The sequence below is a fragment of the Bombina bombina genome, chromosome 5, assembly GCF_027579735.1.
Source record: "Bombina bombina isolate aBomBom1 chromosome 5, aBomBom1.pri, whole genome shotgun sequence".
In the NCBI taxonomy this organism is placed as follows: domain Eukaryota; kingdom Metazoa; phylum Chordata; class Amphibia; order Anura; family Bombinatoridae; genus Bombina; species Bombina bombina.
Window position 1 is genome coordinate 462159733 of NC_069503.1, and position 15206 is coordinate 462174938.

The 15206-nt window shown below is 36.5% G+C and overlaps 1 protein-coding gene across 2 annotated transcripts; it reads left to right on the forward strand.

Moving 5' to 3' along the window:
• The first annotated feature begins 249 nt into the window (after positions 1 to 249).
• On the forward strand, positions 250 to 13659 carry EIF1B (eukaryotic translation initiation factor 1B). Of its 2 annotated transcripts, XR_008402535.1 has the most exons (5): positions 250 to 579; positions 3271 to 3434; positions 5162 to 5263; positions 5927 to 12076; positions 12318 to 13659. XR_008402535.1 is itself a non-coding variant. In XM_053714337.1 (4 exons), the coding sequence occupies exons 1-4, from the start codon at positions 549 to 551 to the stop codon at positions 5969 to 5971; spliced, it is 342 nt and encodes a 113-aa protein (XP_053570312.1). In that variant the 5' UTR covers positions 250 to 548; the 3' UTR covers positions 5972 to 13659. The 2 variants fall into 2 exon arrangements, 1 of the variants encoding a protein (XP_053570312.1); XM_053714337.1 differs by having other exon boundaries at positions 5927 to 13659.
• The last annotated feature ends 1547 nt before the right edge of the window (positions 13660 to 15206 follow it).

The window sequence follows — 15206 nt, forward strand, 5'->3', positions numbered from 1 at the left end:
TAATAAATAATCAGGAAATTCCAAGTAACATTTTTACACACCCTAACAACTACGTAAAAATACGTTTGCGACTACAAGATTTTTTCGCCTACGCTTTGCTCGTTGGGAATCGTAGTCTGTTTACATTATTGTTCTCCCTTGAATACACTAGTGACTAAGCGAAATCAAGGGTGTGGAACACTACAATAACCGGCATGCACTGAGGGAAAAGTGATCACATGACTGATACCTGAACAAACGGCTAAAAGCCTTCTTTCGGCCATTTTGTAAGAGACCTTAAGCGCCGCGGTTTTGAAGCACAGGCTTCAGCTCTATCTGGTTACGTTAATATTTTCCTAAGCTATTTGAACAACTTACGATTTGCGTCTGTATAACTGTTGCCCTTAGTAACCTTTCATCAAGAGCTTTAAATTGGGCGTTTCCATCAAAACAAAGTCCCAATTACCTCTCACCGCCAGCGCCTCATAGAAAAACACAGATCTCACGTCTCGCCACCACCGGCTAGCGACAGCGTTTTCCTCTGCACATTGTGCTCGTAATAATATCGCATGTCCTCTATTCAGAACCTCAACTCTTTCGGTAAGAGGCGGGCTAGTATATTGGGTCATGTTGTCTTGCTGTGTAGCGTTCTGGTTAAACTGCTGTTTTAGTTAACTTCTAGACTTCTGTAGGTTGTGAAAATAAACGATTTAGCTGCGTCATTTGTTGTCTTCGGAAGATTTAAATGTATTCCTATTTTGTACAGCTAAAATATTATGCTGAAGATGACGCTATCCACTTAGTTCAGTAAACAACTGTATATATCGTGGCCTTGTACTATTGAGTTCATATTGAAATTATTAAGTGTACGTGCTTATGTGCTCTTGCTTCATTGTGTATTTCAGTTTAACTCTTTTTTTTTTTTTTTTTTTTTTTTTTTTTTTTTTTCTTATCTTTTGTATTGCAAAATGGCGACGTGTGATAGCGGGAAGGGTGGTTTCTCCTACAGTAATGTTTGCTAGCAACGGGGGGGGGGGGGTTCACAATATTGGCTTGGGCTGCCACAGTTGCAGATTTGATTGATAAATACTAATAACTTTAATGCACAGTGTTTAAGTGCTAGTAAGTCCCTATGTTTTAGAATTTATGTAATTGGATGAATTTAGCAAGATTAATTGATTTACTCTAACCTGTTAGAAGATAAGCATATGAGCTTATTTAATATCCGTTTAATGCTCTACATATAGGAGGTAAACTACTGTAAACACTTTGTAATTGTTAAAGGGACATGAAAACCAAATTTTCTTTCATGATTTAGAAAGAGCATACAATTATAAACAACTTTCTAATTGACTTATATTATCGAATTTGCTTCATTCTATTGATATTCTTTGCTGAAAAGCGTATCTAGATATGCTTAGTAGCTGCTGATTGGTAGCTGCGCATAGATGCCTCCTGTGATTGGTTCACCGTGTGCATTGCTATTTAAGTATAGCTAAATAAGGAAGCAAATTAGGTAATAGAAGTAAATTGGAATGTTTAAAATTGTATTCTCTACCTTAATCATGAGAGAAAAAGTTTGGGTATAGTGTCCCTTTAACTGTCCCTCTCTTTTCCTATAACTTGTTTTATTTATAAACTATTTTCGAGGGTATGTACCTGTAAGCAAGTTTTTGCTTTAATGATGGACGATCTGTTTTATCTACATAGCTCTGAATGTAAATATATGGTGTCTATATCTATATATGTTGTGTCTGATGATAAAATCAGCTGATACAATTTTGTGACATGAAGCAGGTTAAGGGTTATGGACATGTGCTTCAGCCTCTTGCAAGAATTGGTAGATGCAGTTTTCAGACTAAACATTTTACTAAATTAAAGGGACAGTATACACTCATTTTCATATAGCTGCATGCAATAGACACTACTATAAAGAATAATATGCACAGATACTGATATAAAAATCCAGTATAAAACTGTTTAAAAACTTACTTAGAAGCTGTCAGTTTGGCTCTGTTGAAAAGGTAGCTGGAAAGCCCACTGCAGGTGGGAAATAAGACACTCCCCCCCCCTCCCCCTTCTTTTGCATATGAAAAGACCCTTTACACAAACAGGAGCAAGCTGGAGTAGGTAGTCGAGCGTATTTACATAAAACTTTGGGGCTTGGTTAGGAGTCTGAAAATCAGAGCAATGTTATTTAAAAATAAGCAAAACTATACATTAATTAAAAAAAAAAAAACTTTATGGGCTATATAAATTATCTACAAAACATTTATGCAAAGAAAAAATGAGTGTATAATATTAGTCCCTTTAAATATTAGGCAACTGACTTTTTTGTTCAGCTTAAAGGGACAGTCTACTACAACATTGTTATTGTTTTAAAAAAATATATATAGATAATCCCTTTATTACCCATTCCCCAGTTTTGCATAACAATCACTTATATTAAAGGGACTGTCAAGTCCCAAAAAAAATTTCATGTTTCAAATAGGGCATGTAATTTTAAACAACTTTCCAATTTACTTTTATCACCAATTTTGCTTTGATCTTTTGCTATTCTTAGTTGGAAGCTAGACCTAGGAAGGCTCATATGATAATTTCTAAGCCCTTGAAGGCCGCCTCTAATCACAAGCTTTTGTATTCGCTTTTCACAGCAGGGGAGAGCTAGTTCAAGTAAACCCTATAGATAGCATTGTGAGCATGACCGTGGATTGTGGCAAACACTGCACTAACTGGCTAAAATGAAAGTAAAAAGATAATAAAATGTCATGTGATCAGATCACAGAGGTAAAAAGTGTATTATAACTGTGTTGGTTATGCAAAATTGGGGAATGGGTAATAAAGGGATTATCTATCTTTTAAAACAACAAAAATTTTGGTGTTGACTGTCCCTTTAATACACTTCTTACATCTGTGGCTACCTTGTATATAAGCCTCTGCAGACTGCCCTCCTCAGTTTGACAGAGTTGTGATTTAGCCACAGTGCTGACGTTTTAAAGAACTACAGGAGTGAGCACAATGTTACCTATATTGCACACATGAACTATCCCTGTCAAAAACGTCAACATGCATTAAGAGGTTTTGTTTAAAACTGTTTAGAAATCAGTTTGAGCCCACCTAGGTTTAGCTTTCAGCAAAGAATATCAAGAGAACAAATCATTTTTTATCAAAATTAAATTGGAAAGTTGTTTAAAATGTCATGCCCTATATGAATCATGAGTTTTAATTTTGAATACTTTTTTTTTTTTTTTTTTTTTTTTAATGTTTGCCTAAAAAAAAATTTGCTTTCAGACCCCTTTGCTGATGCAACTAAGGGTGACGACTTACTCCCGGCAGGGACTGAGGATTATATCCATATAAGAATTCAGCAACGCAACGGCAGGAAGACTCTGACTACTGTACAAGGGATTGCAGATGACTATGACAAAAAGAAGCTTGTAAAAGCTTTTAAGAAGGTATGAGTTATCAAATGGCTAATCCAAACTTTTGTAGCTATAGTAAATTGTAAATTTAACTAATGTACTTGTAACTGTTTGCCTTATAGGGACAGTTTACTGTACATTTTGGTTTCCTTTTAATGTGTTTCTAATAACTTGATAAACAATAGCGGAAGAGTATAAAACTGTATTCTTCCCAGAACCTATTTTAAAGTGCTATATTGTGAAATGTTCTGTCAAGGTTAGTGTAATCTAGCATTATAGATGCCGTCTAGTGGGCACCCCGGCTTTTTTTTTTTTTTTTTTTTTTCTTGCTAGCTGATTAAAATGAAAGTATTACACTGCCCCACCTTGCTAATTTCCCTCTAGCTCGTTAAATGTTCTTTGAAAACAATGTAAAATGTATAAATGTGCTTTTATTTTTGTATATGAAATAGCGGTTCTGCAGATAGAAAGTACAACCCATTCTAAGGGCTTATCCTATAGGGAGCTCAAACCTAATTTCTCTACACAAACACCAATACTTAACTAAAATGTTAACCCTTTCGTGTTGGCTAAAGTGCCTACATCAGAACAACTGCTCCGATGTAGATACATTGAAACACACGATCGCGAGATTTCAATTATTGGATCGCGTCTGGGGGGCGTCCCTAGGAACGCCCCCCCCAGACCGCGATCAAATCCTGACAGCACAGAAGGCTTCAGGACAGCAGTTTGCTATGACGTTCTATTCCGTCATAATGGCTTTAAAGCCCAGTCTAATTATGACTGAATAGAATGGCATAACTGCTTTAAAAGGTTAATTGATTTCCTTTTGCTTCTCTTTATATAGAGAATGCTGAAGTTTTCAGTATAGGTGCTGGTTTTAACTGGCATAATTTTGTTTAGAGTTCAAAATAAAGGCAAAGGAGTGAAAAAAATATCTCTGCAGGTGAAATGTTTATTGCGAATAAGTATGGTAGAACAGCATAATCAACAAATTATAAGAAAATGAAACGGTTCACTTGAATTGACTTTCAAATTAGTGTGTTTCTGCACGTGCTTAAAGGGACAGTCAAGTCCAATTTTTTTTTTTTTTTTTTCATGTTTCAAATAGGGCATGTAATTTTAAACAACCAATTTTGCTTAGTTCTCTTGGAATTCTTAGTTGAAAGCTAAACCTAGGAAGGCTCATATTTTGAAGGCCACCTCTTATCACATGCTTTTTTTTTTATTTGCTTTTCACAACAGGGGAGAGCTAGTTCATGTAAACCATATAGATAGCATTGTGATCACGCCGGTGGCTTGTGGCAGACACTGCACTAATTGGCTAAAATGCAAGTCAATAGATAATAAATAAAATGTCATGTGATCAGGGGGCTGTTAGAAGATGCTTAGATACAAGTTAATTAGAGGTAAAAAGTATATTAATATAACCGTGTTGGTTATGCAAAACTGGGGAATGCGTAATAAAGGGATTATCTCTTTTAAAACAACAATAATTCTGGTGTAACTGTCCCTTTTTACTAGCAGCTGGTGCTTCAGTATGCAAATATAAATGTGCACATTTTTGTAGTAATACATAGCATCTTTAATGCCCTGTCAATCATGAAACTTTAAAGGACCACGAAATACAGTAAAATTGCGTTACAAGTGCAAAAAGACAATGTAATAACAAAAAAGCAGTAGTTTGTTTTTTTTTTTTTTGCCTTTCATTTATAAAAATAGAAGCTATTTTACTAATTAACTTATATTTTTTTCTTAAGAAATTTGCTTGCAATGGTACTGTGATTGAACATCCAGAATACGGAGAAGTTATCCAGCTTCAGGGTGATCAGAGGAAAAACATCTGTCAATTTCTTATGGAGGTAAGTATAAAAAATGCTAAATGGTTTACACTTGTATTCTGATGTTGAGGCATCACTATATATTGCACCTGGGCATTTTTTGTATCAAACTGGTAACATAGTTTTTTAGTGTTGAGGCTACTGCATTTATTGAATTTCAGCCTCATGTATAAATAGAATATTTTGACCTGCATATTATTGTGATGTTAAAATCTACAAATTTAGACCTTGTATCAAACCGTAATGGAAAAGTGTTTTAGTGATTTTCTTGCAGCTGCTTCTGTGGAGTTTTTGCTGGTTTGAATAAGGGTATTTGTTCTAACCCTAGAAACCCTCAGATGTACATGGTAGCTGGACCAGATGTGAGCATTACAGAAGCTTTTAGAATTAAAAAAACAAAAAAACAGCATTTCAGTAATTGAAAGGAAAGTGTTATTAATGGGACAATGTACACAGATTTTCACTTAACTGCACGTAATAGACACTACTATAAAGATGGATATGCAGAGCTTTACATTTTTTACAAAAACATTCTAAGAGGGGCTATGTAAATGGATAATCTACAAAACATTTACGCAAAGAAAAATCTAGTGTACAATGTCCCTTTAAAACTTTATTTTCATACTGCTGAAGATGCAGCATGAATTTTAACTAACCTTTAGTCTGTTTTTTTTTTTCTTTCAGATTGGCATTGTTAAGGAAGAACAACTTAAGGTCCATGGTTTCTGAGATGTGGATAACATAATTTTCCTGGCGCCGTCTTTGTGAAACCTTTAATATTTGTAGTAGAAGGACTTTTAAAATGTCTGAGTATTCAAAACTAGGTCCTTTTTTGCATGAGTACAGAAAGTGTGTAATTAGTAGGCTAGTAACACATAAGAAAATTGCTGTGAGATGGTAGGATAACTGAATTTTAGTACCTTTCCAATGGAAATGTTTTAGTGTGGACTCGTCACTTTTCTTTTTTTTTTTTTTTTCTTTTTTTTCATTCATTTTGATTTTGTTGTATTAAAACAATGTATGTTGCTGCCTATCAAGATTTTGAGATTCTGTGTTTTTTTTTTTTTTTTTTCTTTTTTTTAACTTAAGTGGGGCTGTATGACACTGCATTTTAATGAGGGTAAAAGCCCCAATGCACAAACTTATCCCGAACATGAGAGTGTTATAAAGATGGTGTAAGCTGTAGAGCAGGGGTGTCAAACTCAAATTCATCGTGGGCCGCATCAGCAGTTTGGTCACCCTCAAAGGGCCGGTTGTATCTGTAGGACTATGTGTCCACTCTTTATTATCATAAATTATTGTCACTGCATTCAATTATTACTGTTAATAATAAGAATAATGGCAAGTAGATATTCAAATGTACAATTTATTGAAAAATGATTTTTGGTAACAGACAGTAATTTATTTATTTTTTAAACATACAAATATTGCCAAACACTGTTTATTACACATGGCATTAACTTTTTTTTTACTTTTCTGACTAGATGGCTGACATCGTTTTCCTGAGGTCAGTCCATCGATGTCTGGCGTTAGGTCTTGTGCTGTAGCAATCCGCAAAACGGCATGGTACCAAAGTGAATCGGCTGATTGATGAATTCAATGCTTTTCTGACTTTAAAGAACAGAACTTAACCTTTACCAGCTTTGATAACCTCCATGCTGTTTTGCGGATTGCTACAGCACAAGAGCACTCTGATACGTTATACCACTGTAAAGTGACACGGAAGTGGTCAGTATATCCAAAGTTTACGGCTCAGACTTTTAAGCAGAATAATAAGCAGACCCCCCTCCCCCCCCACATACATCATATGTACTTACAGTACAGGAGAGAAGGGTTCAGGCAGCCGTTGGATCTGTCACATCACAGGATGGCATGCACTCAATATAAAAACAAGTGTGAATGCATGCATAAAGTGGAGGTTTCCTGTGTAGAACGGCCGGCGCCGCTAGAGGGCTGGCTTGTAGGCTGCCACGCACGCGCTGAAGAGGCGGCTTTCTTGTGTCAAAAAAAAAAAAAGCGAGAATAAAAGGTGAAGGCTGGCGGCCGCTACACGGGCCACATGACGAGGTCTGGGGGGCCGGATTCGGCCCGCGGGCCTTGTGTTTGACACCCGTGCTGTAGAGGGATGGTCTAGTCAAAATTATTAAACTTTCATGATTCAGACAGGGCATGTCATATTTTTTTTAAACGTTGCAATTTACTATTTTCATCATTTTTGCTTTCTCTTGGGTATTTCGTTGAAAGCTAAACCTAGGTATGCGCTCATGCTAATTTCTAAGTCCTTGAAGACCGCATCTTATCTCTGTGCGTTTTGACAGGGAGTTATTTGAGTCGGCACTAATTTGCTAAATTGCCAGTCTATCAAAAGAACTGAAATAAGGGTGCAGTCTGCAGAGGTTTAGATGCAAGGTAATCAGAGGTAAAAAGTATATGAATATAAACATGTTGGCTATGCAAAACTAGGAAATGGCTAATAAAGAGATCTATGTATTGTTTAAAAAGCTAAAATAGGTAGACATGTATTTGGGAGCATGTGGACAAAATGGAAGCAGGCACTACTCGGTCAGGAAAAATGAATAAAACATACTTTTATTTTAGTTAAACAATTTAAAACATGGAGTGTTCCCAAAACAGAGGGTAGACATGGAGACAACGGCAGTCTAACGCGTTTCGTGCCCACTAGTGGCGCTTATTCATAGACTGTGTGAAGACAGAGACAGGCAATTTATACCCTAAGTGCAAACCAATTGACTCTTATCACACCAATTAAGTTTAAAAAAAACAAATGAAGTAATGTTAAAAGCAACAGATAAAATGTAAGTATAATAGCAGTGAAAAAATGAAATAACACCCTGTTACAAATTGGTTAAGCCAATGCTAATGGAAAAAGGCTATGTTATCAACTTTTAACACTGGGATTATTATGGGATAAATTATCAAAAGAGAAAAGCAATTGCAAAATACTCACATTCATGTTTTTTTTTTTTTTAAATGGAAAAAGCTTGTTTAGTGGAGTAACTAAAGATTTAACTGTGTATAATCATCTAATGCTGTTTTAATATATTATATTGCACAAATGACTCAGTACGGCATACCCTGCTTTGTTACAATACATCGCAATAAAATAGTGTAAATGCTATGTGTCATGTGCAATAATAATACAATTTACAGTATATGACCATTCCTGAAGCCCAATAAATAGAGCTAAATCCAAGATACCAAGTCTAAGATATAAGGACTGTATTAGAGAGAATATTGGCTATGCTCAATAAAATTATAACTACACAATGGAATAAAGAAATAAGTAGTGTATGAATTTCAGCTAACATTAGTTATCTACGAAATAGCTAATGTCAAACTCTTTATTCATGTCTGATGGGATTCTTGTCTTTAATTTTAGAATCCAAAATAATTCCTTATCAAGGACTGTTTTTATTACCACCTCTTATAGGGACTCTGGCCAGATCTATTACTTGAACTGATAGTCTTTGTTTGTGAAATGTATACCATTAAAATGACTTGCTACCGCTGATTCTTTTACATAATTCTTTACGTCCCTGACATGTTCCCCCTACTCCTTGCTCTTAGCTCTCTAGAGGTTTGAGCTATGTATTGACTATAGCAAAAGTTGCAAGTTAACATGTACACCACCCATTGGGTACCACAATTGGCATAAAATTGAATCAAATTTTTGATTAGTGATGTTTGATGTAAAAGAATCACCTCTCAAAATCATAGCGCAGGTATTGCAGTTTTTACCGCCACATCTGAAATTGTCTGTGTTTCAGCCACGTGGATTCCATGGGGGTGGATATGTTTGTTTACCATACTGGTAGAAAGTGTCTGTGCTAAGGTTCTGGGGTTTTTTGGGACAAAATTGCAATGTTTGACTAATGGTTTTAAAATATCTCCAACTAGGAGATGTAGATGTTTTTTAAGAATGTTAACAATTTGGTCATTGCACAGTGTACTCAGTTGTGTGAATACTATTGAATCGCTAAAGCTGCTGTTTATTTCTTTGTAGGGTCTATTAGCTAAATTGACATTAGATTTCTTCACTAATTCATGACATTTCGATAGAGAGCTTTTGTTATAACCTCTACTGACCAATCTATTTTCTAGTTCAAATGCCTGTTGGTCATAAATTTCATCTGATTGTGTTCCTTCTGAGTCTGAACTGTCCTTTAGGTATAGCTTGCATTAAATGTTTAGGATGTTGCGCTTTAGCGTGCAGGATGGTGTTCCCAGCAGTAGGTTTTCTGTAAGTTTTTGTGCATATATGATTGAGTACCTGTAAAGTTACATCCAAAAAATCTATTTGTGACTAACCAAGGTTATCCAACCCTGTGCCAGTCACTTATTTGGCATAAAGGGTTATCGGACCGCTTCTACTCTCACTAATAGGTCACAATCTAGCCACACCAGGCCAGCTTGTGATTTAGTTCCGTGGGTGCAAGGGTTAACACTCCCTAGTCTGTACTAGACGTAAAAGAAATGCCCAAAACTCCACTTTAATGCCACCCACACTAAACTAACAACCATATAGCTCAAACTGCCACCACTTAAAATTTATTAAAGGGAAAATCCTAAGAAAAAACCCAGAATTACACATTAACTCTTAGTACAATTTGGCAGAAAATAACCTATATTATACAGTTCTAATATTAGTCTCTTTCAGTAACGTGGTTCAATTATTAGACAAAGGCCAAACTTAATATTATGTACAATGCATTATTAAGTTGCTACTAATAAAATTACACACAGCAGACAGTTTTTAATATAAAAAGGGAGAAAAACAGATTGAATATTTTACTAGTCTCAAGATCTGTGCCAGGGGCTGGCATGAAAGCAATGGTCCTTACCCTGTAGAACAGCTCCCCTTGTAAGAATGACCAATTTCAGTGTTAAAACACAAGACCCTTATACCTTTTTTCCATAGATCAGGTTGCCTGACCACACCCTCCTGGGCGGGCTAAGAACCCCCCCCCCCATGTCTTTAAACGCATATAGGCATTAGACCAATGTCCATTTAATGACCCCATCAGGTTATGGGGGAGAAGTACTGTTGTATCTCTGGAGATGACAGATTGACTCAATGCATACACAATAACATTTGGAGGAAGGGTTTTAGAAACTATTTATGAGGGGTTCTGGCACATCAAAGAAAACTCAAACAAACCCAGTACACAGCTATTTTTAAAAAAACAAACTGTTTATTAACCCCTTCTCAGCTAAATCCTGAGATGTTCGTGACAGTCATTCAAAGGTTTTTTTTTTTTACTATGAAGAGCGAATCGGCTATATATCGTGAATAAAAGACGATATCCTCGCACCATGGATTCGATGGATCATAAATGTGCATAAGTTCCCATCTGGCCACATATAAGTTAGCAAATGATTGGGCAAACTTTGCCCCCATCGCTGTGCCACATGTTTGTTGGAAAAACTCTTGGTTAAACATGAAAAAATGTGGGATAGAAGATACCACAAGATGTCTCCTACATAGTGTTTGGTGATATTTTCCAACTCTAATTTTTTTTGTTAAGAATGATTCAATAATCTGAACCCCCAAAAAGTTGGAATGCATGTATATAGAGATGAAATATCGACCACCATCCATGTATAGTGTTCTTGCCACTCAATGTGTTCTAGTTTATTGAGAAGATGTGAGCTGTCCTCCAGGTAGCTTAAAGGGACAGTAAAGTCAAAACTAAACTTTCATGATTCATATAGGGCATGTCATTTTAAACAACTTTCCAATTTACTTTTATCATCAAATTTGCTTTGTTCCCTTGGTGGTATATTTGAAAAGCTAAACCTAGCTAGGCTCAAACTGATTTCTAAACAGTTGAAAACCGCCTCCTAGCTCAGAGCATTTTGAAAGTTTTTCACAGTTAGACTGTGCTAGTTCACATGTGTCATATAGATAACATTGTGCTCACTCCTGTGAAGTTAAGGAGTCTTCACTGATTGACTACACTGCATGTCTGTCAAAGGCACTTAGATAAGGAGGCTGTCTGCAAAGGCTTAGATACAAGGTAATAACAGAGGTAAAAAGTATATTAATGTAACTGTTGGTTATGCAAAAACGGGGAATGGGTAATAAAAGGGGTTATCTTTTTTTAAATAAGAAAAATTTTGGTGTAGACTGTCCCTTTAACTGACCTTTGGCAATAGGTTGTCGAATGGCGTCTATCCAGGCTCCCATAGGTTCAAAAAGGGAGCCAATGCTAGAGACTATTGGTCTACCTGGAGGATGCTCAATATCTTTATGTACTTTAGGTACATGGTAAAAGATGGGATTCTGTGGAACAAGAGTATTTAGGTCATTGGTACTAAAAATGCCCAATGAGATACCTTCTTGGACCAATTGTGTCAATTCTTTTTTAAAGATGCGAGTTGGATTTGAAAATAATTTATGATAAATATTACTATCATAAAGCTGTCTATAAGCCTCTTGAAAATAGAAGCTTTTATCCATGATAACAATGCTGCCGCCCTTGTCTGAATTTTTTATAACAATGTCATGGTTGTTTTGTAATGACTTAATAGCCAAACATCCTGAACTGCTTTTTGGAAAGCATTTAATATTTAACCCCTATGTTGGACTGAATAAATATCAGATTTTGTCTTTTTAGGTTTCTGTAGCTGTTTAGGATTAAGATCCAGAGATTCACTGTGCAGTTCATTAAGAGTTGCCAGTGTCCAAGCATCAGAAAGGGCAAATATGGAATAGCATTGACATCAATATTTTTATTTTTCACTGAATCGGCACTAGCTGGATGCTCAAGTTCATCAACTGTTTCAGAGGTTAAAGAAAAAACCCTTTTTAAGGTAAGTTTTCTGATGAACTTGTTAATATCCAGCAATGTGTGGAAACTGGAAAATTTGTTTACAGCTGCAAAACCCAAACCTTTGGATAGAACTAACTTTTCAAATTCATTCAGTCTATATTTTGACACATTTATAATACTGAGACTCTCAGAAGGAGTACAGGTGTTTAAGTTTAGTGTCCCTTCTTCTTTGTTTTTTCTTTGCCTCTTCTTTCTCCACCTTCGTCTTCTTTTTATAATAGGGTGATCTCGCGAGTTTTGGGTCGTACCACTGGTGGACACTCCCCCGACTCCTCCCCCGAAGTTTCCTGTAAAAAAGAAGACGAACAAGAAGAGGAAGAAAAAGAAGAGATGGAATTTGAAGACATGGTGTTTTTAGGATCCGTGGACTCTCCTTCTGATGTATTGAATACTACTTTTCTTTTGTTCTTTTTTTAATATTGATTTAGGAATATTTTTGACATTCTTTTGGCCTTGTTGGAACTGTGCGTTGCCAAAATTCTTTTGATATTTATTTTTATTCCTTTCAACAGGTTGACTTAGTTCACAAAAGTGTGAGCTGAGTTCAAAAAGATATGCTTCTATGCACTATTCGGGAAATATCATATGTACTTGTTCAGTCAACACAGTAAACAACAATATTGTTAAAATGTAACCTTTATTATGTATATTTAAAATGACAGCTAGATTGCACTGATACCTGCTGCTTTGCGCATATGTTTAAAAACACATCTCCATGCTGTTTGATTATAACTCTGATAATTAGGTGTTATGTGGGGCAAGAAACTGTGTTGAATTATAACTTTATTACTGTTGTTAGAAAATTCTCATAGCCTTATTGGTGGCTTGTTTTAAAACACAATTCTGTTAAATTATTATTGTATGGTCCACAATAAAGTTTGCCTGACCCACATATTTCATAAATCTGTATTAACCTGATAATATCTAGCTGCAAGTTGACAATTACTGGCCTTAAAAAGAGTCTCCTGCACCTATACTAAATACTTGTACACTGATATCAGACTTATTATATATCTGGTTGTTAATTATGACTTTGGATAGTCATAATTGCCTTTATGACACTTAAAGTTACTATTTGATATCAGTATCAGTCATGTATGTGTGCGTTACTTTTGGCTGTTCAGCTTATAAGTAATGTCAACTTCTGTTGGTTATAAGTAGCCTTGATGTTTATTTGGTAACATTATGTAAATAGCTGTTTGTGGTCTATGATTACTAGTATCCCATCACACTATGTGTTCTTGTAATCATTATTTTGTAACCGTTGTTAGCTGATAATAGTAGTCTGTTCATAAACTAAGAGTGTTGGCACTCTATTTAGAATTGATATCTGTTGGATTGCACTGGGTATCCTTGTAACATGCTAATGCTGAGTATCCACTGTTTCAACAGAGGAAAAATTACCTCTTAATACCATTGAGTTGTTTAAAGATATTATCTCTCTGAATTAGAGCTTTTGTTTTATGTTATTGGATACCAGCTGTTATAAATGTTTGTAAAAATATCAAATATTGTCACTCGTTTTTTATATATTAATAAATTGCATTAGCTACTTTTTACTGAGATATGTCAGTTACTTAGTATTATTTACCTTGTAATTACCGCTGTTGTATAACTTAGTTACCTTGGATTTGCACTGCTGTGTTACTACAGTTACCTTCTAATTACCACTCATTGTATGGCTTTCTAACTGCAGTTTCTATAAGTACGGAGTAAGCTGAATCGCTCAGAGTACCAACCGTTACGGTTACAATCACTCGTTACTTAATACTTGAAATAGTAGTTTGTCTATGAAGGATGTTGGTTAACTAATATTTGTTACCTATGAGTTACCGTGATTATATACCTAGGTTACCTCTTAATTACCGTTTCTAGATAACTGGGATTACCTTTTAGTTACTGCTGTACTATGTGACTGTCTCACTACAGTTACCTATAGGTGCTGCATTAATTAAATAGTCTTTCGGCAGCTAAGATTTTCGTCGTGACAGATTTTAGGTTGTATTATCACCTATTAACCCCTTAACGACCGAGGACGTGCAGGGTACGTCCTCAAAAAAAAAAAGGCAGTTAACGCCTGAGGACGTACCCTGCACATCCTCGGTGTGGAAAGCAGCTGGAAGCGATCCTGCTCGCTTCCAGCTGCTTTCCGGTTATTGCAGTGATGCCTCGATATGGAGGCATCCTGCAATAACCTTTTTAAGCCATCCGGTGCAGAGAGCGCCACTCTGTGGCCCTCTCTGCACCGGAGATCGGTGGCTTTCCTCGTTGGTGGGTGGGAGCCGGACCGGGAGGCGGGTGGCGGCCATCGTTGGCACTAGTGATGAGGAGGGGGGCGGGATCGTGGGCGGGGATGTCCGGGGGCGCGCACAGGGGGGCGGGCGCGTGCACGGGGAGGGAGCGGGTGGGAAACGCTACACTACAGCAAAAAGTTTACTAAAATGCTAAAAAAAAAGGGGAATACAAGTTTTAAAAAAATCAATCTATCAAGGTGTGGGGGTTGGTCTGTGGGGGTAGGGAAGCTACACTACAGAAAAAAAAAACATTTTTTTCTGCAAGTTGGGTACTGGCAGACAGCTGCCAGTACCCAAGATGGCCCCCAATAATGCAGAGGGGGAGGGTTAGAGAGCTGTTTTGGGGGGATCATGGAGGTTGGGGGCTAAGGGGGATCCTACACAGCAGCATATGTAAATATGCTATAAAAAAACCTTTTATTTTAGTACTAGCAGACTTTCTGCCAGTACTTAAGATGGCGGGGACAATTGTGGGGTGGGGGTGGGGGAGGGAAGGGAGCTGTTTGGGAGGGATCAGGAGGTGGGATGTGTCAGGTGGGAGGCTGATCTCTACACTAAAGCTAAAATTAACCCTGCAAGCTCCCTACAAACTACCTAATTAACCCCTTCACTGCTAGCCATAATACACGTGTGATGTGCAGCAGTATTTAGCGGCCTTCTAATTACCAAAAAGCAACGCCAAAGTCATATATGTCTGCCATTTCTGAACAAAGGGGATCCCAGAGAAGCATTTACAACCATTTGTGCCATAATTGCACAAGCTGTTTGTAAATAATTTCAGTGAGAAACCTAAAATTGTGAAAAATTTAGCGTTTT

What these genes read in the sequence shown, in the direction of transcription:
- EIF1B (XM_053714337.1), top strand. Translation starts at nt 549, where the DNA reads ATGTCCTCTATTCAGAACCTCAACTCTTTCG. An exon ending in TTGTAAAAGCTTTTAAGAAG is followed by an intron (nt 3,435 to 5,161) that starts GTATGAGTTATC and finishes TTTTTTCTTAAG; the next exon opens with AAATTTGCTTGCAATGGTAC. An exon ending in TCTGTCAATTTCTTATGGAG is followed by an intron (nt 5,264 to 5,926) that starts GTAAGTATAAAA and finishes TTTTTCTTTCAG; the next exon opens with ATTGGCATTGTTAAGGAAGA.